The sequence below is a fragment of the Salmo salar genome, chromosome ssa01, assembly GCF_905237065.1.
Source record: "Salmo salar chromosome ssa01, Ssal_v3.1, whole genome shotgun sequence".
Classification (NCBI taxonomy): domain Eukaryota; kingdom Metazoa; phylum Chordata; class Actinopteri; order Salmoniformes; family Salmonidae; genus Salmo; species Salmo salar.
In genome coordinates this window covers 134,287,963-134,313,177 of record NC_059442.1, presented here as the reverse complement: position 1 = coordinate 134,313,177, position 25,215 = coordinate 134,287,963, and the positions used below count along the sequence as shown (strand labels likewise).

General features: G+C 43.2%; 1 protein-coding gene across 6 annotated transcripts; it reads left to right on the top strand.

Moving 5' to 3' along the window:
• Positions 1 to 7: 7 nt before the first annotated feature.
• LOC106564650 (E3 ubiquitin-protein ligase RNF34) lies at positions 8 to 25,215 on the top strand. Of its 6 annotated transcripts, none has more exons than XM_014130830.2 (9): positions 8 to 151; positions 355 to 390; positions 15,164 to 15,382; positions 18,848 to 19,291; positions 21,057 to 21,122; positions 21,317 to 21,518; positions 21,742 to 21,777; positions 21,979 to 22,020; positions 23,183 to 25,215. In XM_014130830.2, the coding sequence occupies exons 2-9, from the start codon at positions 382 to 384 to the stop codon at positions 23,365 to 23,367; spliced, it is 1,203 nt and encodes a 400-aa protein (XP_013986305.2). In that variant the 5' UTR covers positions 8 to 151; positions 355 to 381; the 3' UTR covers positions 23,368 to 25,215. The 6 variants fall into 6 exon arrangements, with proteins under 6 accessions (XP_013986305.2, XP_045545997.1, XP_045545991.1 ...); XM_045690041.1 differs by having other exon boundaries at positions 30 to 156; positions 18,902 to 19,291; XM_045690035.1 differs by having other exon boundaries at positions 33 to 156; positions 21,060 to 21,122.

Below are 25,215 nucleotides of genomic sequence, written 5' to 3'. Positions count from 1 at the left end.
AGGATGACTTGTACGTTGCGTTATGCTCATTCTGCAAATACACAGAGAGCTTCTGAGAGGGAAGACGTAATGGTGTGATTCCTTGTGCCCTTGCAATGGTCATCATTCTAATATTGCTCGACACATTCCAGAACCGGGAGTCGGAATGAAGGTATGGTAAGCCTATTGCAATGTCAAAGTATCTGTGTTATTATATTTTTGCACAACCGGCTTGCATTCTATCTATTTTACAACTTTCAATTACGGTGCGTCGACAAATATTTAAACAAAATGTCAATTTCATATGCAGTCAAACCCATGCAATGTTATAAAATTACAATACATTAATTGTGTTGTTTGTCGTTTGCTTTAAAGGGTTGCAAACTCTGATTATACGGATACATGTATAAGGTGAGTAACAGTCATGTTTTTACCGGTTGGAATATTTTCTCAGGGTTGAAATATTTATATTGCGTTCTATTTATAATGGTATCCATACATGATATAATATGATGATGGTCATGAGCGCTTTCTGACCCTCAGTCTGATACCAGTGGACTGTACCACAGTGCACCAGTGTCAGACTGGGACCACAGTGCGATGTCTATTCCATTTCCCAGCGTTAATCTGCTATAATGAGATCAGTATACTGCAGTCAATGAAGTGAGGGAATATTTTAGAGATTTCTGGTCTGTTGATAAATACCCGTAGTTAGTTAGCCTTTGGACTCAGTAATCTCCACAACTCACTGACCGGTAGTGCTACAACAGGCGAGAACAGTGACAGTGGTGATGGTGAGATGGAGGATGGATGATTATGAAACATAACCCCCTTGCACTTTTTCAGTGAGGGTATCCAACTAGCGGGAAAGTTATTTACCTCATTTTAATGAACCATCTCTACCCCCTTTTTAAAAGTCCTGCTTCTTGCAACACTAATGAGTATCAGAGTATAGAATTTAGAGTAAAGATTTTCTAAATTGAGCAATTATTTCCAATGGTAATGTTTGGCTCCGATCCAGCATATCAGTGTTATGTTATGCAGCAGGCAGTTGTCTTTGAAATTACAATAGTATCACAAGGCGCTTTGCAAAGTTAACATAAGGAGTTTATCCCCACCCATTGTAGAGAGTTGAATACTTTGCAGTGAAGACATACTGTATCTTCCTTGTATATGCAATGAAGGAACACATTGATATTAGACAAGTGTCAATACAAAATGTGGGCTATGATTGTTCAAAGGCCTATGATAAACATATGTGTATTATTGCATGTTTGTGTAACATCTACATCTTCAACTATTCCATATTGTCCTTGTTGTCTCAGTGCAGGTGAAAGGTCACCTGGTCTTCTGTCTGATCATGACAAACCATAATCTGTCCCAGAAAGAAGGCTGGGATGTGTTATTGACTAATCTGGTTTATATTGAAAATGAGATTTTCAGCTCATGAGAAATGGAGGATGATAGCTGAAATACAGTACGTGCAGAAACACACATGAACCGTTTTTTGTTGTTGTTGCAGTCAGTGTATCATGTGTTTTTCAACTAATGAATTGATACTGCATTGTCAAAAGGATTCTGTTATTCAACATGACTTCTCTTGAGTTCCATTGAATTGTCATGGGGAATTGTTAGACAGGTCTGTTGCTCATTGGGGCATATTGTTTTATTGTGCGAGAGAATTCACTCAGGATTGGTTGACTGCCATGACACAGTTCTGAAGTCCAAAATGGATTTGGAGCTGTGAGATGAGCTATGGTCTGTTGGAATGAAATGTGATACACACTCAGAAAGGTAACAGTTTATTAAATACAACAGTCATACTGTATTTAATATCACAGGAGCAGATACACCACTTTGTTTTTTATTTCCTGCAACCAAAATATTCCCTGATCCAAATCACTATTTTTTTATTAGTAGGAGCTGTCCTCTTCCACCCCAAGAGTAAGTGTTTAAAGCGGTTGTTCTTCACTTTTTTTCCTGACCGCGTAAGGTCTTATTTCTAGATATGCCAACAGCCTTTAGCCCATTTAATCTCATCGGTCACAATAGTGAGAGAAATAGTTTGGTACTTTACAGGCTTTAGAGAAGTTAAAGTTGTACTTATCAACAAATAAGCAAATTATTATTGTGTCTAGTATGATTCAGACGTTTCATATGATTTCTCAAAATGGTCACAAGACCACAAGCATAAATCTCCAAGGTGTCCTTTACTGACGAATTTGGCACCAGAAGTCTGTATTCAACAGTTTAAAAACGAAGAGAGTTTCATTCCAAATTTGTCTGTAAAATTTGCTTTTATTGTTTAAAGAAATTCTGAAATAGATTGGTGTGTTTTTTTTCACAATCTAATCAGTATGTTTAAAATCTATCACTTGAAGGTTTAATTTCAGAGAGACAAATAATCATGTTTTTTTTTTTAAATCTCCGCCTCACTCTGAGAGGAAGAAGTAGTACTACTAGGTTTTACACAGTAAAATGTAACAAATAACTACATTTCTAAAAAGAAATGTACAAATTATACATTAGTGATATCAATATTATATATTTATTTTTTTAACAAAATAATAATTCAATACAGTAATATGAGATCTATACATTGGACATTTTAGTAATTTAGCAGATGCTCTTATCCAGAGTGACTTACAGTAAGTGCATTCATCTGAAGATAGAGGTAGGTGAGACAACCACCTGTCACAGTGAAATATACAGGATACGAACATTCCATTCCAGCTAAACAAAGAATATATAGTATTTTGCACACAAAAAATTACAACTACGTCTGAGAACATTAATATTTTAACACACATGAAGGGACCCATAAGCAATAATTGCTGATGTAAAAACACACATTTGAAAAATTGGTGAGTACAGCGTTTTGGGAATAAACTCTTCAAATACATTTTTTTTATTTTTAAAATATTGTCTTTTGTAAATCTAATGTTTAATGGGTCTCGTTTTACATATGTGCCTTCATTTTCAATACATTGAATCCATGATGCTTGTGGTATATACATATCTTAGTGGTCACATTTGTGATCTAATTTATTATATATATTTAATCATAGCAGATGATTGCTTTTTTTCAGTAGATTGAAGTTGAGTTGGGTAATGGATATACTTGATCAAGATTATTTTACAGATGGTTTTTCCATTAGCGTTAACATATGTTTCAATGCCATACAACACTCCTGCTGTGGCCTCCAACTGCTCTTAAATGCTAGCAAAACCAAATGCATGCTTTTCAACTGTTCGCTGCCCGCACCCGCCCGCCTGACTAGCATCACTACACTGGACGGTTCTGACCTAGAATACGTGGACAACTACAAATACCTAGGTGTCTGGTTAGACTGTAAACTCTCCTTCCAGACTCATATCAAACATCTCCAATCCAAAATCAAATCTAGAATCGGTGTTCTATTTCGCAACAAAGCCTTCTTCACTCACACCGCCAAACTTACCCTAGTAAAACTGACTATCCTACCGATCCTCGACTTCGGCGATGTCATCTACAAAATAGCTTCCAGTACTCTACTCAGCAAATTGGATGCAGTCTATCACAGTGCCATCCGTTTTATTACCAAAGCGCCTTATACCACCCACCACTGCGACCTGTATGCTCTAGTCGGCTGGCCTTCGCTACATATTCGTCGCCAGACCCGCTGGCTCCAGGTCATCTATAAGTCTATGCTAGGTAAAGCTCCGCCTTTTCTCAGCTCACTGGTCACGATAACAACACCCACCCGTAGCACGCGCTCCAGCAGGTATATCTCACTGGTCATCCCCAAAGACAACATGTAATTTGGCTGCCTTTCCTTCCAGTTCTCTGCTGCCAGTGACTGGAACGAATTGTAAAAATCACTGAAGCTGGAGACTTACATTTCCCTCACTAACTTTAAACATCAGCTATCTGAGCAGCTAACCGATCGCTGCAGCTGTACATAGTCCATCTGTAAATAGCCTACCCAATCTACCTACCTCATCCCCATATTGTTTTTATATACTTTGCTGCTCTTTTGCACACCAGTATCACTACGTACACACCATCATCTGCTCATCATCATCTGCTCATCTATCACTCCAGTGTTAATCTGCTAAATTGTAATTACTTTGCTATTATGGCCTATTTATTGCCTTACCTCCTCATGCCATTTGCACACACTGTATATAGACTTTCTTTTTTTCTATTGTGTTATTGACTGTACACATGTTTATTCCATGTGTAACTCTGTGTTGTTGTTTCTGTCGCACTGCTTTGCTTTATCTTGGCCAGGTCGTAGTTGTAAATGAGAACTTGTTCTCAACTGGCCTACCTGGTTAAATAAAGGTAAAAAAAAAAGAAATGTTTAAATCAGGGGGAATTGGCCATGTATAGACCCATAAACTGAATTAGTGTAATAACGTAACAAATATTTAATGTCAAAAGGTGTCTTTAGTGTCTGTTGCACAATGGTAGACCTGGTTTATCAGATAATTGGGACATAGCCAATTATCTTGGTTCGTATGGGTATTTGGACTGAGATGTACAGGTGTAGATCTGGGTTATATTAGTATTGGGACTCAGTCAAAGGTGTAGACCTGGTTTGTACTTGTAACTGAGGTGCAGGGGAAGACCTGGTTTACAGTTTATGAGTATTCAGGCTTTACAACATGATATCATAGGAAAACGTCATCCAGGCACATTTTTTGCAAAAAGGTAAAATGTCGAATTAGCTAATGTTTTTCTCAATACATTGTAGTCAATGGGAAAAGATGAATGTAACAAGGTTAATGTTTTTCTCATTTATTTACCTCCTCTTTATCACCCCCTCATTCTCTTCTCACTCCCTCCCCCTTCTTTAAAACTCCTCACCCTCTCTGTCTCTCTCCCCCTCCCTCTCTCTCCCCCTTCTCTCTCCCTCTGCTCCCCTCCATTCTCTTTCCCTCATTTCCCTCCGTCCACCTCCTCTCATCTCTATCCCTCTCTCTTCCCGTTCCTCCTTCACCCTTTCCCGTTTTTTCTCCCTTTCCCTCCATCTACCTTCTCTCTCCCTCCTCCACCTTTCATTCTCTCTCCCTCCTTCTTTCACTGCCTCCCCCTCCTCTTGCTCCCTCCTCTCTTCACCTCTGTCTGTCTGTTGACACTCTCTTCCCTCCCTCCTCTCTCTCCCCTCTCCCTCCTTCACCCTCTCTCCCCTCTCTCCCCCATTCTCTTTCTCTCTCTCTCTCCCTCCCTCCTACCCCTCCATTTGATCTCCCTCCTTCTTTCCCTCCCTCCCTCCCTCCATCCCCCTCCTCTATCCCCATCCCTCCTTCACCCTCTCCCTCTCTCTCCCCTCTCTCCCCCTCCCTCACTTTTTCTCTCTCTCCTCCCCCCTTCATTCTCTCTCCCTCCTTCTTTTCCTGCCTCTCCCTCCTCTTATCTCTCCCTCTCCCTCCACACTCCTACAGACAGACAGGCAGGCAGACTGACAGACAGACAGGCAGGCCGACAGGCAGGCAAGCAGTTAGACAGGCAGGCAGGCAGGCAGGCAGGCAGACAGACAGGCAGACAGGCAGACAGACAGACAGACAGACAGACAGACAGACAGACAGACAGACAGACAGACAGACAGACAGACAGACAGACAGAGGCAGACAGACAGTTTCAAGTCAAAAAAAAAAGAAAAGACCAATATCCTCTTCCGAATTCATTCAGGAATTCATAACAAGGCTCTTAGTTTCTAGACCTGCAAGGCCATTGTGTCCAATGGTGGTGAAACATTATTTTGTGTCGATTTGACTTTCATATGCCAGGTCCCCCGGTCACAAATATGTACCATTTGGGAAGATTCAACCTTTTTAACCCTTTGAAACTGCCCCTATGACCCCCTATTAAGTCACTTTCTGTAATCATACGAACATGCGTACATTCTCCTGGGGACACTCTTTAATGATGCCCTGAGTTTCAAGTCTTTACGTTAAGAATTGACTGTTCTACAGAGGATGGAAGACAGTGTTTTTGTGTAACTGCAGGGAGAGAATGAAGGACCATGTTGAGGATGAATTAAGACACTTCCTTTTGCCACAGGAAGCTGAACCACAACACAGGGCTTCCCTATAAGGTCACGATTGGTTGTGTGCAAGGACGGTTAGCTTTCTCAATCGCAGTTATCGGGGCTTTATGATTATGTAAGCGATGTAGGTAATGCTTTTCTATGGAAGAAATGCCTTGTTCTCTGTAGGACCAAGTATTCAATGTGAAGAGTTCATTTCACATGGTCAGATGTAGGCTTGGGCTCATCAGTAGTGTCTGTTGAACGGTCCCATGCATGAATTTTGTTTCTAGCCTCAACCATTCTGCCGATGTCACTCAAAAGTACATTAACTTCAAGCGAGGCCTAACTTTCTGCCTTGTAGTGGAGAGAGGGGCAAATTAATTCATTGTTAATTGGATTAAGGTTAGGGTTATGTCAATCTATCACATTTTATTTATAAAGCCATTTTTACATCAGCAGATGTTTGTACGGAAACCCAGCCTAAAACCCTGAAGAGCATGCAATGCAGATGTAGAAGCACGGTGGCTAGGAAAAACTCCCTAGAAATGCAGGAGCCTAGGAAGAAACCTAGAGAGGAACCAGACTCTGAGGTGTGGCCAGTGTGTCTAGGGTTGAGGCCTTAACCCTAGCTTCATGTCCACATTGCAGCTCACGCCTAAACCTAGCCTCAACCCTAACCCTAACTTCATATCAACTCCCGGCTCAACCCTAAACCTAGCCTCAACCCTAACCCTAACTTCATATCAACTCCCGGCTCAACCCTAAACCTCAACTCTAACCCTAACTTCATATCAACTCCCAGCTCAATCCTAAACCTAGCCTCAACCCTAACTTCATATCAACTCCCGGCTCAATCCTAAACCTAGCCTCAAGTGAGGCCTACCTTTCTGCCATATGTAGTGGGGAGAGTGGGAATGTAATTTGAGTATGGGGGTTAGAGTATGTCTAGGGTTGAGGCCCTAACCCTATCTTCATGTCCACTCCCAGATTAACCCTAACCATAGCTTCATATCAGGGTTAGGGTTGAGCCGGGATGTGGACATGAAGCTAGGTTTAGGTTTGAGTTTGTCTGTATGTCTGCCTGCCTGCCTGCCTGCCTGCCTGCCTTCCTTCCTTCCTTCCTTCCTTCCTTCCTTCCTTCCTTCCTTCCTTCCTTCCTTCCTTCCTTCCTTCCTTCCTTCCTTCCTTCCTTCCTTCCTTCCTTCCTTCCTTCCTTCCTGCCTGCCTGCCTGCCTGCCTGCCTGCCTGCCTGCCTGTCTGTCTGTGAGTTTATATGTTTGCCTGTCTCTTTTGACTTTCTCTCTCGCTCTCTCTCTGTCTGTCTGTGAGTAGATATGTATGTCTCTCTCTCTTTGTCTGTCCCTCTGTTTGTCTGAGTTTTTATACAGTACCAGTCAAAAGTTTGGACACCTACTCATTCAAGGGGTTTTCTTTATTTTTGCTGTTTTCTACATTGTAGAGTAATATTGAAGACATCAAAATCTATGAAATAACACATCGAATCATGTAGTAACCAAAACAGTGTTAAACAAATCAAAATATATTGTAGATTTTAGAGTCTTCAAAGTAACCACCATTTGCCTTGATGACAGCTTTGCACACTCTTGGCATTCTCTCAACCAGCTTCACCTGGAATGCTTTTCCAACAGTCTTGAAGGAGTTCCCACATATGCTGAGCACTTGTTATCTGCTTTTCCTTCATACTGCGGCCCAACTCATCCCAAACCATCTCAATTGGATTGAGGTCAAGTGATTGTGGAGGCCAGGTCATCTGATGCAGCACTCCATCACTCTCCTTCTTGGTCAAATAGCGCTGACACAGCCTGGAGGTGTTTTGGGTCATTGTCCTGTTGAAAAACAAATGATAGTCCCACTAAGCACAAACCAGATGGGATGGCGTATTGCTGCAGAATACTGTGGTAGCCATGCTGGTAAAGTGTACCTTGAATTCTAAATAAATCATAGACAGTGTCACCAGCAAAGCACCATCACACCTCCTCCTCCATGGTTTACGGTGGGAACCACACATGCAGAGATCATCCGTTCACCCACTCTGCATCTCACAAAGACACGGCGGTTGGAACCAAAAATCTCTAATTTGGACTCATCAGACCAAAGAACAAATTTCCACTGGTCTAATGTCCATTGCTCATGTTTCTTGGCCCAAGCAAGTTTCTTAATTTTATTGGTGTCCTTTACTACTGGTTTCTTTGCATCAATTCGACCATGAAGGCCTGATTCACGCAGTCTCCTCTGAACAGTTGATGTTAAGATGTGTCTGTTACTTGAACTCTGTGAAGCATTTATTTGGGCTGCAATTTCTGAGGCTGGTAACTCCAATGAACTTATCTTCTGCAGCAGAGGTAACTCTGGGTCTTCCTTTCCTGTGGCGGTCCTCATGAGAGCCAGTTTCGTCATAGTGCTTGATGGTTTTTGCAAATGCACTTGAAGATACTTTCAAAGTTCTTGAAATTTTCCGAATTGACTGACCTTCATGTCTTGAAGTAATGATGGACTGTCATTTCTCTTTGCTTATTTGAGCGGTTCTTGCCATAATATGGACTTTGTCTTTTAAAAAATAGGGCTATCTTCTGTATACCAATCCTACCTTGTCACAACACAACTGATTGGCTCAAACACATTAAGAAGGAAAGACATTCCACAAATTAACTTTTAACAAGGCACACCTGTTAATTGAAATGCATTCCAGGTGACTACCTCATGAAGCTGGTTGAGAAAATGCCAAGAGTGCGCAAAGCTGTCATCAAGGCGAAGGGTGGCTACTTTGAAGAATCTCAAATGTATTTGATTTGTTTTACACTTTTTTTGGTTACTACATGATTCCATATAAAATAGTAAAAAATAAAGAAAAACCCTTCAATGAGTAGGTGTGTCCAAACTGTTGACTGGTACTGTATATGTATAAGGATTTAGAAAATTATTTATACTTTTACTTAAGTATATTTTAGCAATTACATTTACTTTTGATACTTAAGTATATTTAAAACCAAATACTTTTAGACTTTTAACTCAAGTAGTATTTTACTGGTGGACTTTCACTTTTACTTAACTCATTTTCTATTAAGGCATCTTTACTTTTACTCAAGTATGACATTTGGGTACTTTTTCCACCACTGCAAAACGCTATATAATAAATTCTTTGAAATGTTGATAAATTAACTTTTATTGTATGAAGAACTTATGAAAGAGATTGGTGTGTTTTTTCACTATCTAATCATGGCATGGTGTTCTTCAATGACAGACATGCATTTGTTTGAAATCTATCACTTGATGGTTTCATTTCAGAGATAAATAATCATTTTATTTTGCTGAACAATATCTGCCTCACTCTGAGAAATAAGTAGTACTGATAGGTTATACACAGTCAAATGTAACAAAAACTACATTTTGAATAAAGAACTGTACATTTGTGACATCAATATAAAAATAAATGTAACAATACAGTAAAATGAGATCTGTAGGTAAAACATTTCCATTAGACATTTTTGTAATTTAGTAGATGCTCTTATCCATATTGACTTACAGTTAGTCCGTTGGTCTTAAGATCGCTTGGTGAGACAACGGCATGTCACAGTCAAATATATAGGATACGAACATTCCATTCCAGCTAAACAATGGATATATAGCGTTATTTTTTAATACGCATCTAAAATCTATGAATAAAAAACAGTAGATGAGAACAGTAGTATTTTACACACGCATTAAGGTACCCATAAGCAATCATTTCTAGTGAAAAAACACAAATGTGAAGAATTGGTGGATATAGCGTTTCGGAAAAAAACGTTAATTATTTGCACAGTTTGTCAACCTTGTCTGGTCTTTGTTCTTTAGGGAATGTCTTACACTGTCATATAGTCTGCAAAAAAAGGATGATAGAAGTCAAAGGTCAGAAGCATTTAAGTATCACAATGCTCAACAGCAGGTCCAGCGCATCATGAGACTGACTGTTTTCTACACTGTTAAAATGTCTAACATGACAGGTGGGGTTAAGGGCCCTAAACACCCCCCCCCATCAGATAAAACTGCCCACAACCAGGCATGTTATAGTAATTAATATTTCATCTTCATGTACAGTAGATGAGATATTAATAAGCGCAAAGAAAGTGTAGATATTGGTAACAGAGTAGTGCACTGTACTGTAACTCTTGTTTGCAGTTAACTCTTGTATGCTTTGGCAGTCCCTCCCTGCAGAGCTTACTGGGTGCTAATTGAGGTGACAGGGGAAAGCTCTGCCGCTGGCACTGTGCCAGATATGAGTGATTTCATGGCCAGACTGCTGTGCCTCATCCTGGTAAATCTAGCAGAAAAGAGGAGGAAGGGTCCACTGAGTGACTGTCCAAAGGGAAGGGGCGCATCTGAGTCATGGTGGCTCATTTGCATTTTAAAGTCAGGGGGTGTGAATACTGTAGCATTGACATACGGTGCATTCGGAAAGTATTCAGACCCCTTGACTTTTTCCACATTTTGTTACGTTACAGCCTTATTCTAAAATGTATTAAATTCAAAAAAAATTCCCTCGTCAATGACAAAGGGAAAACAGGTTTTTAGAAATGTTGGGGAAAAAAAACAGAAACACCTTATTTACATAACTATTCAGACCCTTTGCTATGAGTTGAAATTGAGCTCAGGTGCTTCCTGTTTCTATTGATCATCCCTGAGAGGTTTCAATGACTTGATTGGAGTCCACATGTAGTAAATGTAATTGATTGGACATGATTTGGAAAGGCAAACACTTGTCTATATAAGGTCCCAGAGTTGACAGTGCATGTCAGAGCAAAAACCATGCCATGAGGTTGAAGGAATAGAGCTCTGAGAGGATTGTGTCGAGGCACAGATCTGGGGAAGGGTACCAAAAAATGTCTGCTGCATTGAATGGTCCCCTAGAATACAGTGGCCGCAATCCTTCTTAAATGGAAGACGGAACCACCAAGACAATTCCTAGAGCTGGCCGCCCGGCCAAACTGATCAATCGGGGAGAAGGGCCTTGGTCAGAGAGGTGACCAAGAACCCAATGGTCACTCTGACAGAGCTCCAGAGTTCCTCTGTGGAGATGGGAGAACCTTCCAGAAGGACAACCATCTCTGCATCACTCCAATCAGGCCTTTATGGTAGATTGGCCAGACGGAAGCCATTCCTCAGTAAAAGGCACATGACAGCCTGCTTGTAGTTTGCCAAAAGGCATCTAAAGACTCTCAGACCATGAGAAACAAGATTATCTGGTCTGATGAATGCCAAGATTGAACTATTTGGCCTGAAGGCCAATCGTCACGTCTGGAGGAAACCTGGCACCATCCCTACGGTGAAGAATGGTGGTGGCAGCATCATGCTGTGGGGTGTTTTTCAATGGCAGGGACTGGGAGACTAGTCAGGATCGAGAGAAAGATGAACAGAGCAACATACAGAGAGATCCTTGATAAAAAACCTTCTCCAGAGCGATCAGGACCTCAGACAGGGGCGAAGGTTTACCTTCCAACAGGACAACAACCCTAAGCACACAGCCAAGACAACCCAGGAGTGGCTTCGGGACAAGTCTCCGAATGTCCATGAGTGGCCCAGCCAGAGCCCGGACTTGAACCCAATCGAACATCTCTGGAGAGATCTGAAAATAGCTGTGCAGCGACGCTCCCCATCCAACCTGACAGAGCTTGAGAGGATCTGCAGAGAATAATGGGAGAAACTCACCAAATACAGGTATGCCACGCTTGTTGCGTCATACCCCAGAAGACTTGAGGCTGTAATCGCTGCCAAAGGTGCTTCAACAAAGTACTGAGTAAAGGGTCTGAATACATGTGTAAATGTGATATTTCAGTTTTTATTTTTTATACATTTGCAAAAATGTATAAACCTGTTTTTACTTTGTCATTATGGGGTATTGTGTGTATATCCATTTTAGAATAAGGCTGTAACGTAACAAAATGTGGAAAAAGTCAAGGGGTCTGAATACCCCCTGACTTCTTCCACATTTTTGTTGTATTATAGCCTGAATTTAAAATGTATTCAATTGTGATGTTTTTGTCACTGGCCTTCGCACAATACCCCCTACACACAATGTCAAAGTGGAATGATGTTTTTTAAAATTTGAACAAATTAATTAAAAATGAAAGCTGAAATGTCTTGAGTGATTAAGTATTCAACCCCTTTGTTATGGCAATACAAATGTGCTTAACAAGTCACATAAGTGGCATGGACTCACTCTGTGAGCAATTAATAGTCTTTAACATGATTTTGTTATGACTACGTCATTTCTGTATCCCACACATAAAATTATCTGAAAGTGAATATCAGTCTAGCAGTGAATTTCAAACACAGATTTTACCACAAAGACCAGGGAGGTTTTCCAACTCCTCGCAAAGAAGGGCATCTATTGGTAGATGGGTTAAAATAAAAAACAGACATTGAATATTCCTTTGAGCATGGTGAAGTTATTAATTATACTTTGAATGGTGTATCAATACACCCAGTCACTACAAAGATACAGGCGTCCTTCCTAACTCAGTTGCCAAAGAGGAAGGAAACCGCTCAGGGATTTCACCATGAGGCCAATGGTGACTTTAAAACAGTTACAGAGTAGGGCCTCCCGTGTGGCGCAGTGGTCTCAAGCACTGCATCACAGTGCTTGAGGCATCACTACAGCCCCGGGTTCGATCCCAGGCTGTGTTACAGCCGGCCATGACCAGGAGACCCATGAGGCGGCACACAATTGGCCCAGCATCATCTGGGTTCTAACGACTCCTTGTGGCAGGCTGGGCACCTGCAAGCTGACTCTGGTTGCCAGTTGTATGGTGGCTCTGGTTGCCAGTTGTATGGTGACTCTGACACATTGGTGCGGCTGGATTCTGGGTTAAGCAAGCAGTACGGCTTGGCAGGGTTGTATTTTGGAGGACTCATGGCTCATCGACCTTCGCCTCTCCCGAGTCTGTACGGGAGTGGCAGTGATGGGCCAAGACTACCAATTGGGGGGAAAAAAGTAAATAAAATAAAATGTATAATAAAAAATTGTTACAGAGTTTAACGGCTGTGATAAGAGAAAACTAAGTGTTATGTTTGGGGCAAATCGAACACATCACTAAGTACCTCTCTTCATATTTTCAAGCATGGTGTCAAGCATCATGTCATCGGCAAGGACTAGAGTTTTTTTAGGATAAAAGAAACTGAATAGAACAAGCGCAGGCAAAATCCTAGAGAATTTTTTCCAATAGACACCGGGAGACTAATTCACCTTTCAGCAGTACAATAACCTAAAACACAAGGCCAAATATACACTTGAGTTGCTTACTAAGCCAACATTTTAATGTTCCTGAGTGGCCTAGTTACAGTTTTCACTTAAATAATGTGCAAATATTGTATAATCCAGGTGTGTAAAGCACTTTCTTTTTTTTACCTTTATTTAACTAGGCAAGTCAGTTAAGAACAAATTCTTATTAGGGACTTACCCAGAAAGACTCACAGCTGTAATCGCTGTCATAGGTGATCCTAACATGTGTTGACTAGGGGTGTGAATACTTATGTTAATGAGATATTTCTTTATTTCATTTTCAATAAATTTGCTAACATTTCTAAAAACATGTTTTCACTTTGTCATTATGGGGTATTGTGTGTAGATGGGTGAAGAAAAACTAATATTGAATCCATTGTGAATTCTGCCTGTAACACAACACATTTTGCAATAAGTCAAGGTGTATGAATACTTTCTGAAGGCAACAAAGCAAAATATTATCAGGAAAACTGGAACTAAAAAGTGAGCTGCTGTGGTCCTTTCTGTTCAGTTTCACATCAAGCTTATTGCTGTAATGTATTTCCCGAGAAGACTTTCTCTTTCTCAATGCAGACAGTTCCACATATTCCATCTAGCTCCTGTATTGTGTAACTGCAAGCTGGTTAAGTAGGCAGGCGAGTGAGGTGAGATCACAGAGCACAGGGCAGGCCTGAGTATTGTGGCAGGTCATGGCTGAGCAGAGCTTTATTTGTGGACAGCGGCGACCCCTGCTCGTAAAATATACACTGTCTTCTCTTCTGAACTCAGACAGAGCCACATACTGTATGCTCATGTCAGCTCTTGATTCCCCAGACCGTGGAACAGAAGACATATTCTCTCTCTCCCTGCCCCTCCCTCATCCTCTCATCAGTATGCTCCAAGGAGCTGCGCCTGAGATCACACCATCTTGGGTCTCAGGCTCTGGAGTGGACAGTCTTGCTGTCAGTAAAACATTGACCAGGCAAACATGTCACATGCACTGTACGGTCCTCTTATGGTCCTTGACCACACTAATATCCCTAAGTGCACCTACTCTACCAGGTCATAAGGCTGTCATAACTGAGAAATGACCCCACTGCCTCCACTGTAACCATATAAGTCTTTACATAGAGAAGATGTTTTCACCTTCCTCTCATCAGGTTTTTTGTCTGTAAGCGTTGTGGTCACTTTCCTGCTGCAATGTTGTTATTCATTAGATAATGGACAGAAATGTACTGATTAATTGCAACATCCCCTTCGGACTAGCTCATTAGGACAGGCTGTTTGGGCTCTGGTGCTTGACTCAGTCATTTTCAACCTCCAACAGACCCACAGAGTTCTCATAATAATGTATCTGCAGCCCGCATCCACTGTCTTTTTTTGTGTCTTTCACCCTGTTCGTTCCAGTCTGAGAGACTATTGCGTCTTTCCTCTGAAGCTCTATAAACCGTAACATCCGCCTCTGCTACACCACTGTTCACAGGCCTCTGTTCTGAATACGCCGGCTTCCGCCATGCTCTGCTACACAATTTTCAATGTGCTAGGATCCCGGAGACTGTATTACAATACTTCAATGCCTTTTTGTAGAGGAACTCAGGAGCCACAAAGGCATGTAGTTCATTGAGGGGAAAGGTTGTTGAGCAGCGGAAGATCACACTGAGGCATTGTGGGATTCAGGGACAAATGACGAATAAAGTGTGAAGTCTGAGATCCTTTCCCTTAGTGATGCAACCTGCAACAAAAGTTGTAAAAAAGGGATGAAATTGGGGCACTGTATTGATTGCATTGCAGGCTACTATGATTTCAGTACTGCCAAAGGCATATTGTTTATGAACCTACTGGGATGGATAATAGGACTCTAAACTAGGCATTCAAACTTGGAGAACAGACTTGCATGCTGTTTGTGTCGTAGGCAGGGGCATCGTCCATGTGGGCATCATGCTGCGGGCTGCTGAACGAGGTGATGGGCACAGGGACGGTGCGCGGGCAGCAGCCAGGGTTCGGGGCCGGGGCCGGGCCCTTCCGCTTTGCCCCCAGCGCCGGGTACTCCACCTACCCCCCCACCAGCTCAGGGAGCGCAGGTCAGCTCTGCAAGGCCTGTGGACTGGCCTTCTCTGTCTTCAGGCGCAAGGTAAGTGGTGAGGAGGATGATGTTTCTAGTGTGTAAAACAATGACAATGATGATGTTGTTTATGATGAGGAAGCTGATGAGGACAGTGTGTAAGACGATGATGAGGAGGAGGAAGAGGAAGAATGCGCCCCTTAAAAATAAACAAATAAAACTAGCTTCCATAATGGCCACACCAGGGCACCAGCTTAGACTGCAGACAGGTAAATGGCAGAGTGTCTCTAGGCGTTGTCTGACAGTGTGGCATGCCGGGACAGTGATGGAAGCCCCTGGAGCGTTCTCCGAGCTTCCAGGCTCAGACTGCTCTATCAGCCCGCTCACACCTGTTGCTATGCCGATGGCAGGTTCAGTCTCTGGATATATTATAACCACACGTGTGTGTGTGTGTGGCTCAGCTTGATATTTGTGTCATGAAAGCAGAGGTTCAGGGGGATTAACACTGATGATTGAAGAATAGATCTGTCAGAGTGGTCCGCAGCTCATTTACACACCAATGACATGGAAAAATCTCCATTCAAACTGCCTGTCTGTCAGTCGATTCATCTGAATTGCCTCAGTAAACCGAGATAAGCTTGTGAATGTCAGGAATATCTGGGCAATTTGCCATATAGTATTATTTACATTTTCTGTGCCAAGAAATGAGATAAAGTCCTCCTCTGTCCTAGAACATGGTGACGTCATAGGAAATCAAATCAAATCAAATGTATTTATAAAGCCCTTCTTACATCAGCTGATATCTCAAAGTACTGTACAGAAACCCAGCCTAAAACCCCAAACAGCAAGCAATGCAGGTGTAGAAGCACGGTGGCTAGGAAAACTCCCTAGAAAGGCCAGAACCTAGGAAGAAACCTAGAGAGGAACCAGGCTCTCAGGGGTGGCCAGTCCTCTTCTGGCTGTGCCAGGTGGAGATTATAACAGAACATGGCCAAGATGTTCAAATGTTCATAGATGACCAGCAGTGTCAAATAATAATAATCACAGTGGATGTCGAGGGTGCAACAGGTCAGCACCTCAGGAGTAAATGTCAGTTGACTTTTTATAGCCGATCATTCAGAGTATCTCTACAGCTCCTGCTGTCTCTAGAGAGTTGAAAACAGCAGGTCTGGGACAGGTAGCACGTCCGGTGAACAGGTCAGGATTCCATAGCCACAGGCAGAACAGTTGAAACTGGAGCAGCAGCACGGCCAGGTGGACTGGGGACAGCAAGGAGTCATCAGGCCAGGTAGTCCTGAGGCATGGTCCTAGGGCTCAGATCCTCCGAGAGAGAGAATGAAAGAAAGAATTATAGAGAGCATACTTAAATTCACACAGGACACCGGATAAGACAGGAGAACTACTCCAGATATAACAGACTGACCCTAGCCCCCCGACACATAAACTACTGCAGCATAAATACTGGAGGCTGAGACAGGAGGGGTCGGGAGACACTGTGGCCCCATCCGACGATACCCCCGGACAGGCCAAACAAGCAGGATATAACCCCACCCACTTTGCCAAAGCACAGCCCCCACACCACTAGAGGGATATCTTCAACCACCAACTTACCATCCTAAAACAAGGCCGAGTATAGCCCACAAAGATCTCCACCACGGCACAACCCAAGGGGGGGCGCCAACCCAGACAGGAAGACCACGTCAGTGACTCAACCCACTCAAGTGACGCACCCCTCCTAGGGACGGAATGGAAGAGCACCAGTAAGCCAGTGACACAGCCCCTGTAATAGGGTTAGAGGCAGAGAATCCCAGTGGAGAGAGGGGAACCGGCCAGGCAGAGATAGCAAGGGCGGTTCGTTGCTCCAGTGCCTTTCCGTTCACCTTCACACTCCTGGGCCAGACTACACTCATTCATAGGACCTACTGAAGAGATGAGTCTTCAATAAAGACTTAAAGGTTGAGACCGAGTCTGCGTCTCTCACATGGGAAGGCAGACCATTCCATAAAAATGGAGCTCTATAGGAGAAAGCCCTGCCTCCAGCTGCTTGCTTAGAAATTCTAGGGACAGTTAAGAGGCCTGCGTCTTGTGACCGTAGTGTACGTGTAGGTATGTATGGCAGGACCAAATCGGAAAGCAAGCCCATGTAATGCTTTGTAGGTTAGCAGTAAAACCTTGAAATCAGCCCTTGCCTTGACAGAAAACCAGTGTAGGGAGGCTAGCACTGGAGTAATATGATACATTTTTGGGGTTCTAGTCAAGATTCTAGCAGCCGTGTTTAGCACTAACTGAAGTTTATTTAGTGCTTTATCCGGGTAGACGGAAAGTAGAGCATTGCAGTAGTCTAACCTAGAAGTGACAAAAGCATGGATGAATTTTTCTGCATCATTTTTGGACAGAATGTTTCAGATTTTTGCAATGTTACGTAGATGGAAAAAAGCTGTCCTTGGAACAGTCTTGATATGTTCGTCAAAAGAGAGATCAGTGTCCAGAGTAACGCCGAGGTCCTTCACAGTTTTTTATTTGAGACGACTGTACAACCATCGAGATTAATTGTCAGATTCAACAGAAGATCTCTTTGTTTCTTGGGACCTAGAACAAGCATCTCTATTTTGTTCGAGGTTAAAAGTAGAACATTTGCAGCCATCCACTTCCTTATGTCTGAAACACAGGCTTCCAGCGAGGGCAATTTTGGGGCTTCACCATGTTTCATTGAAATGTACAGCTGTGTGTCATCCGCATAGCAGTGAAATTTAACATTATGTTTTCGAATGACATCACCAAGAGGTAAAATATACAGTGAAAACAATAGTGGTCCCAAAACGGAACCTTGAGGAACACCGAAATTTACAGTTGATTTGTCAGAGGACAAACCATCCACAGAGACAAACTGATATCTTTCCAACAGATAAGATTTAAACCAGCCCAGAACTTGTCCATGTAGACCAATTTGGGTTTCCAATCTCTCCAAAAGAATGTGGTGATCGATGGTATCGAAAGCAGCACTAAGGTCTAGGAGCACGAGGACAGATGCAGAGCTTCGGTCTGACGCCATTAAAAGGTCATTTACCACCTTTACAAATGAGTCCTTGTTTTGGAACGCTGTTGTCTAGCAAATTTGGCAGATCCCTCTCATTAGCTGTAATTAATATATTTCCAAAAACAGGAAAGTCAAATGACTCCATGATGCCAAATAATTAATTAAATCTAGTAATTAATTGATCAGGAGGAATGGACATGACTGGCTGATGGGATCGCCTGTCTTCTAAATGTGTGTGGTGACTCTCCCTCTCTCTAATCCCTTTCTCTCCCTCTCTCTACTCCCTCTCTCTACTCCCTCTCTCTCTCGCTCTACTTCCTCTCTCTCTCGATCTGCTCCCTCTCTCTCTCTACTCCCTCTCTCTCTCTACTCCCTCTCTCTCTATTCCCTCTCTCCCTCTTTCTATTCCCTCTATTCCCTCCTTCTCTCTCTCTCTCTCTACTTTCTCTCTCCCTCTCTCTACCCCCTCTCCCTCTCTCTCTTCCTCTCTTTCTCAGCACATATGCTCGGACTGTAAGAAGAGTTTCTGTGCCCTGTGCTCGGTGCTGCAGGAGAACCTCCGCTGCTGCACCACCTGTCACCTCCTGCGCGGCACGGCCTTCCAGAGACCACAGCTCATGGCACTGCGCGTTAAAGACCTGCGCCAGTACCTGCTGCTGCGCAACATCCCCACAGACACCTGCAGGGAGAAGGAGGACCTGGTGGACCTGGTGCTCTGCCACCTGGAAGCAGGGGAAAACACCTCGACACAAGGAGCTGTAGAGGAGGAGGAGGAGGACACAGACAGCCTGCACTCCCTCCCCCACTCCCTCCCCCATTCCCTCCACGCCTCGCCCCCCTCAGCCACACGACGCTCCGCCTCGGAGCAGTCGGCGCTCTCTGCCTCCCAGGGAGACGCTCCTCTCAGCCGGAGTGACAGCTCAGGGACCGCTCAGAGCCAGGTGTGACTAGCCACACACACACACAACACACTCACACACATGCGCACACACACAACTTGGTCCCATTCCCTCACGTCTGCCCTCCTCCGTTACTGCCTTCCCTGCTCTTTTGACATCTGTCCTACTTGTTTCAAAGCTAATTAATGTGAAGCTTGAAGAGCACATGGCACGGATGTGGGAAACATATTTGTCAGTGTGAAGTTGTCACAGCTAAGCATAACAATCAGCAACGTGCAATCTGTTCTAGATCTCTAGTGCTGGTTAGTAGGGCTATGATTGTCCCCAGTCCTACTGAAAGTAGCCCCCTGGGATAACCATATAGGCTAAATATAGGAGCATGAAAAGCTTCCAGGCAGTATAGTATTGCAGTCAGGCCCTGTTCTTTGCAGCCAGAAAAAAAACTGTTTGATACAGTCTGGTGCTGTGTGTGTTTGACATGAATGAGGTGCTTCACTCACACAGGGAAAAGCCCAGCGCCACTGCAGTGAGCTGACGTCCACTTGACTGACTGCTGGAAACAGCTGCGTTTACAGTGTCACCCTGGGAGCTGGAGCCAGTCAGCAACAGTCAAAGGGCTTAAACCCTTTGCCTTTTTTGTAAGTCTGTTATGCTGAGTCGGTTATGTAACGCTCAGTCGCACACAGGCTGGCTTCTGATTCCTCTCAACGGCACAGCTGTAACTGAAAAGACAGAGAGAAAGAGAAAGACAACAGTGCTTCTCACATCTCTATCCCTGGGGTCATCTTCGGCATCCCAAACATCAACATCCTCCTATTGTGATACCACTAGCACTGTCTTTGCTGCTATTGAGGAGATATGTACTCTGACAGTGATATGTGGTTGTCTCACCAACTATCTTAAGATGAACGCACTAACTTTCAACGCCCTCGGCTGATTATGGGCATCGCTGGTGCCCGGTGCTCGCACAGCGGTTCGGTTATGGCGTTGCCGATCGTTGGAGCGTGACATCTGGGCTGGGGAGGCTAGCACGCCACCAACAGGACTGCTGATGCATTATTAACGCAGGTGCATGCTGGGAGCCTGCGGCTTATTGGTCCAGCGGAATGTGACGGAGGGAGCGTGTGTGTGTGCATGTACAACCAGGGACGTCAGCGTCGCCCGACCCCTACACACCCATCCCTCGTTGTGATATCACACCAGAAGAATGCCCGGCGCCTGCACCATTAGCTAATTGCTTTTTGTGCTGTGGTCCGGTGGAGACAGAGACGAGGGGAGTCCAGGCCACTCTCTTTATGTTCTCTCTTCATTGCACATAAAGGGCTGAGTTAATGCAGGGCAATATGCCACAAGCCAAACACATTCTCACCAGACTCACTCTGCGTTTTTGCTGCATCCCTGCCAAGATCATTGGATTCTGGTCACAGGCAAACTCCTAATAAAGCCATCGCCTTCAAAAAGGGAATAATTAACCACTGATTTGAAGATTAGAAGAAGCAAATGATGCTGAATACTAAGTGTAACACGGACTACCCTTTAGAGGATATGCCTCCATACCTCATTTCCTTATCAGACATTTTAAGAGAGCCATCAAATATCAATGTGATTAACTGCAAGTGGAAGTCTAGTGATTACAGCCCACCCTGTGGTGTTTTATAGAAATTCTGATTTGTGGGAGAAAGAGTGAGGAGCATCCTGTAGGGGAAAAAACAAGTATTTCAAAGCTGCTTATCTGCTTTCATACCATTTCAAAAACTGAATCTGACCATCTTTTTGTTCTATGTTTTGTTTTCTGTTGAAACCCCAGCAGCATGGGGAAGCTCCAACCATCCCCCTCCTGCACCTGGAACCTTCCAGGGAACCTACCATAGAGGTGAGACAGCCAGCTCTGTCTCTGTCTCTAACGCATGTATTTAACTGACGAGAACTCACTGGCCCACTCTTGTGAGAGGATTCACTTTGTGCTATTGCTTCAATGACCATGGCGTTCACTACAAAACCTAGTCGTAGTTGAACTTGTTGGCTTGAACATGTTTTCTGAAGGGCCTCCTCTTTTCTCTCTGGTAGGTCAGTCCAGTGACGCAGAGGAGGATGCGGGCCTCTTTATCGGACCTGGACAACGAAGGGGACATTGAGTGCCTGTCTGTTCGGCAGCTCAAAGAGATTCTGGCCCGTAACTTTGTCAACTACTCTGGCTGCTGTGAGAAGTGGGAGCTGATAGAGCGGGTACATCGGCTCTACAGGGAGAACGAGCAGAACAGGAAGTCCAGTAAGTACCATGTTGAATCATTTCCTCCTTTACCAACCAACCTAACCTCAGCTAGAACCCATAGTGATCCTGTTAATAACGACCATTGTTGCTTATCAATCTCCAGTTAAACCCTATTTTGAACAATATAGAAACTGTCCAAGTTAAAACATCTTTCTTTGGTGTTATTTACAGTTCCAGATACAGCACAGTATTAAAGATGCATTTCTTGATTTTATTTTAGTGGAAAATGTCAGTAACATCAACAGCATGACCGCAGGTGAGCATTCAATACTCTTTCGTTGGGTTGTATATAACATGCACATATTTGAGTTGAAGTGTGACTTCTCATTCACTGCTGGATCAGATGACTGTGTACAGGAGTTGTTCTCAGTACTACGTGAGGTGGAAGAATTGGAGTAAGAGCTTGTATCCTGTTAGAATCACTAATGGCTCTTTTGGTATGTGCTTTCATTCTAAGTGGTGGCATATCCTCCACCTATATGCAATGGTGCAGTGGGAGGTAAGGCAGTATTGTGTAAAGCATGTCTAACTCCACCATCATCCCACCTGCAAAACCACAGAGTGCTCAGCACTGTCTTAAATACAACTCTCCATATTGATGCATGCTGAAGTCTAATTTCCGTGGGATCCTGATCATATTTCCCGGCATGGTCCCATGTTGTTCTCATTTCCGTCATCTCATTAGTACTGAAGGCTTGTTGTTCATCCTGTCATTAACGCAGTCCCTAACAACTCTTACCTCGTTACGACCCGTCATATTATTTGAATCCCACCATCTTCATCAGGTTTCATTGTAGTGCAGGTCTTTGAGACTCGCTTCCTAATAATGTAAAGGGCTTGAGGGTTGCATTATACCCTGCTGTTTAACACGCTAAGTGTTGTTCTGGAGAGAGACCAGTTAATCCTGCTGTTTAACACACTAAGTGTTGTTCTGGAAAGAGACCAGTTAATCCTGCAGTTTAACACACTAAGTGTTGTTCTGGAGAGAGACCAGTTAATCCTGCTGTTTAACACGCTAAGTGTTGTTCTGTAAAGAGACCAGTTAATCCTGCTGTTTAACACACTAAGTGTTGTTCTGTAAAGAGACCAGTTAATCCTGCTGTTTAACACACTAAGTGTTGTTCTGTAAAGAGACCAGTTAATCCTGCTGTTTAACACACTAAGTGTTGTTCTGGAGAGAGACCAGTTAATCCTGCTGTTTAACACACTAAGTGTTGTTCTGTAAAGAGACCAGTTAATCCTGCTGTTTAACACACTAAGTGTTGTTCTGGAGAGAGACCAGTTAATCCTGCTGTTTAACACGCTAAGTGTTGTTCTGGAGAGAGACCAGTTAATCCTGCTGTTTAAATTGGCTATTGACGCACTACATACATCATGTAGCTACTGATCAGAGGCGGCTGGTGGGAGGAGCTATAGGAGGATGGGCTCATTGTAATGGCTGGAATGGAACGGTATCAAACAGATGAAATATATGGAACCCACGTGACTCTGTTGCAAGTATTCCATTCCAGCCATTACAATGAGCCCGTCTTCTGAGGGCTCCTCCCGCCAGCCTCCACTGCTACTGATGTCGGGTATGTGAATGAACCAGAGACGGCCATCCTCAGGCTGCGTACTGCGTAGGGTAATGCTGTTTCCTCATACCTTGTTTCTCTCCACAGACAGTATGAAGGCTCAGCTGGCCTCTGATGATCACCTGTGTCGCATCTGCATGGACGCTGTGATCGACTGTGTGCTGCTGGAGTGCGGCCACATGGTCACCTGTACCAAATGTGGGATGAGGATGAGCGAGTGCCCCATCTGCAGGCAGTACGTGGTGCGGGCCGTGCACGTCTTCAAGTCTTAACTCTGCCGTGAGCGTGCATTTCAGCCGAGGACATTGAACCTGCGGCAGAGTGTGCACATGCTCGAAAATCTGAATCTGTATTGAGGGAGTGTGAATGGGCTGTGCACGTTTCCAAGGATGCAACAGACGTGCACATCCTCCAGTTGAAATGACATGCAGAGCAGACAGCTTCACACAACCTAACTTCTATTACTAGAACTACAAGTCCCACTCCTCCCCGGTGATGGTCTGGACCCCACTGGCTGCACTGACTGACCTACAAGTCTTTAGTGTAACACACACTGAACTGTTCCAAAAATAACTCTACAATATATTATTTTACAGTGCTTCGTTTCAGTTTGTAGCATTTTTTATTATTTTTTTACTTATAATTAACCATGGAGTGGAGTTAGTCCCATGGATGCTTGAATTGGATGTGATTGTTCATGGTGAGTGGCTGAGGTGATCAAGGTGGAAATGATGACGATATCCCAGGGTTAGAGTCGATATGGTTTACACACTCCTGTCAAACCAGACTATACTGTACGTATCTCCTTCACTGTTCTTTAGTATGTGCAATATAAAAAAATAAGAGACTTCTATGTGTGAGTGAGGGACTGTCCGTCTATAAACCAGTCTATGTTTCTGTGCTGTTTTGTTCTACACACACACCGTAGGGTGTTTTAGGTGCCAACCTTCACACCACAACTACAGTACATTACTGATGTCTGATTGCGGTTTCTATGCCAAGTGTCACTCCTCACTTCAGGCCATGCGTTGTAGATTGGAGCAGCATCCAACCCAAACTTAAACGAATCAAATGTGTTCAAGCTCAGTGATTGGTTAGATTGTAGGGAAACACTTGAGCCACATGCTATGGGTTCGAAGGGGCTTCAGTTGAGAGTTGTTCCACCCATCTCTTCTTGCATGTGTTTAGTCAGTCACAAGTGATATCACATTATGATCAATATGTAATATGTTGATGATCTTGTTTGGCTTGGATAAGGCTCCCGTCTACTGCACGCCGTCTACTGTGGTAACATGCCATACACTGTAGCTGGGTCATCCCATGCTTTATATTCCTGTGCTCTGTCGCTTTTGTTGAAGTCAGGCATGACTGGCAATGTGTCTCTGCCATTTCATTTAATTAAGCAAATATCATGCCATTATTTTTCCATAGGTGTTTTGTCCGCTTGTGTTGTCCATTGGCCGTGTTCAACTCGAGAAGTAGGTAATAGGTGCTTATACTTAAACATATCTTTTATCATGTTGTGGGTGTGTCTTGTGATATCTCTAATATTTTTTTAAGAGAATAAAAAGGAAGCATAACCTGTCTATTCTACATTAATCAGTTAATACAACTTCTGTTCTTTCAGATTTTTCGAATGACTTTAAAAAAGTAGCTACTGATGCCTGTGGTACGTTATAGCAGAAAAGCTTATTGCTGTAAAATGTATTGCATATGATATCTAATATTGTTGTTCACTGATATGTAATCTATAGATAAATATATTTTTCCATTTGCTTTGGAAGTCTTATATAATTTATTAGCATTTATTGATATTTTTGAGAGGTTGAATTGCAATTTTTTTCAAAATGTAAATGCACTTAATTTGATCAGATGAATATGATGCTCCACCAATCAAAAACAGAGCGCTTACTGATCATGTGACAGCTCACAATTAAAGTTCTCTTCTTTTCCTTTGGAGGATTTCTTGTTCTTACCTGCTGGGATCCATTTATACATCACGCACGGTAGTGAACACTCTCACTGTGTTTACATGTTTATTATAATCCTGCTACTTCTCAAAAAGATGTCACTTGTAGGCAGCTATATGATATTAAAGTATGAGTTATATGAGCATTCAA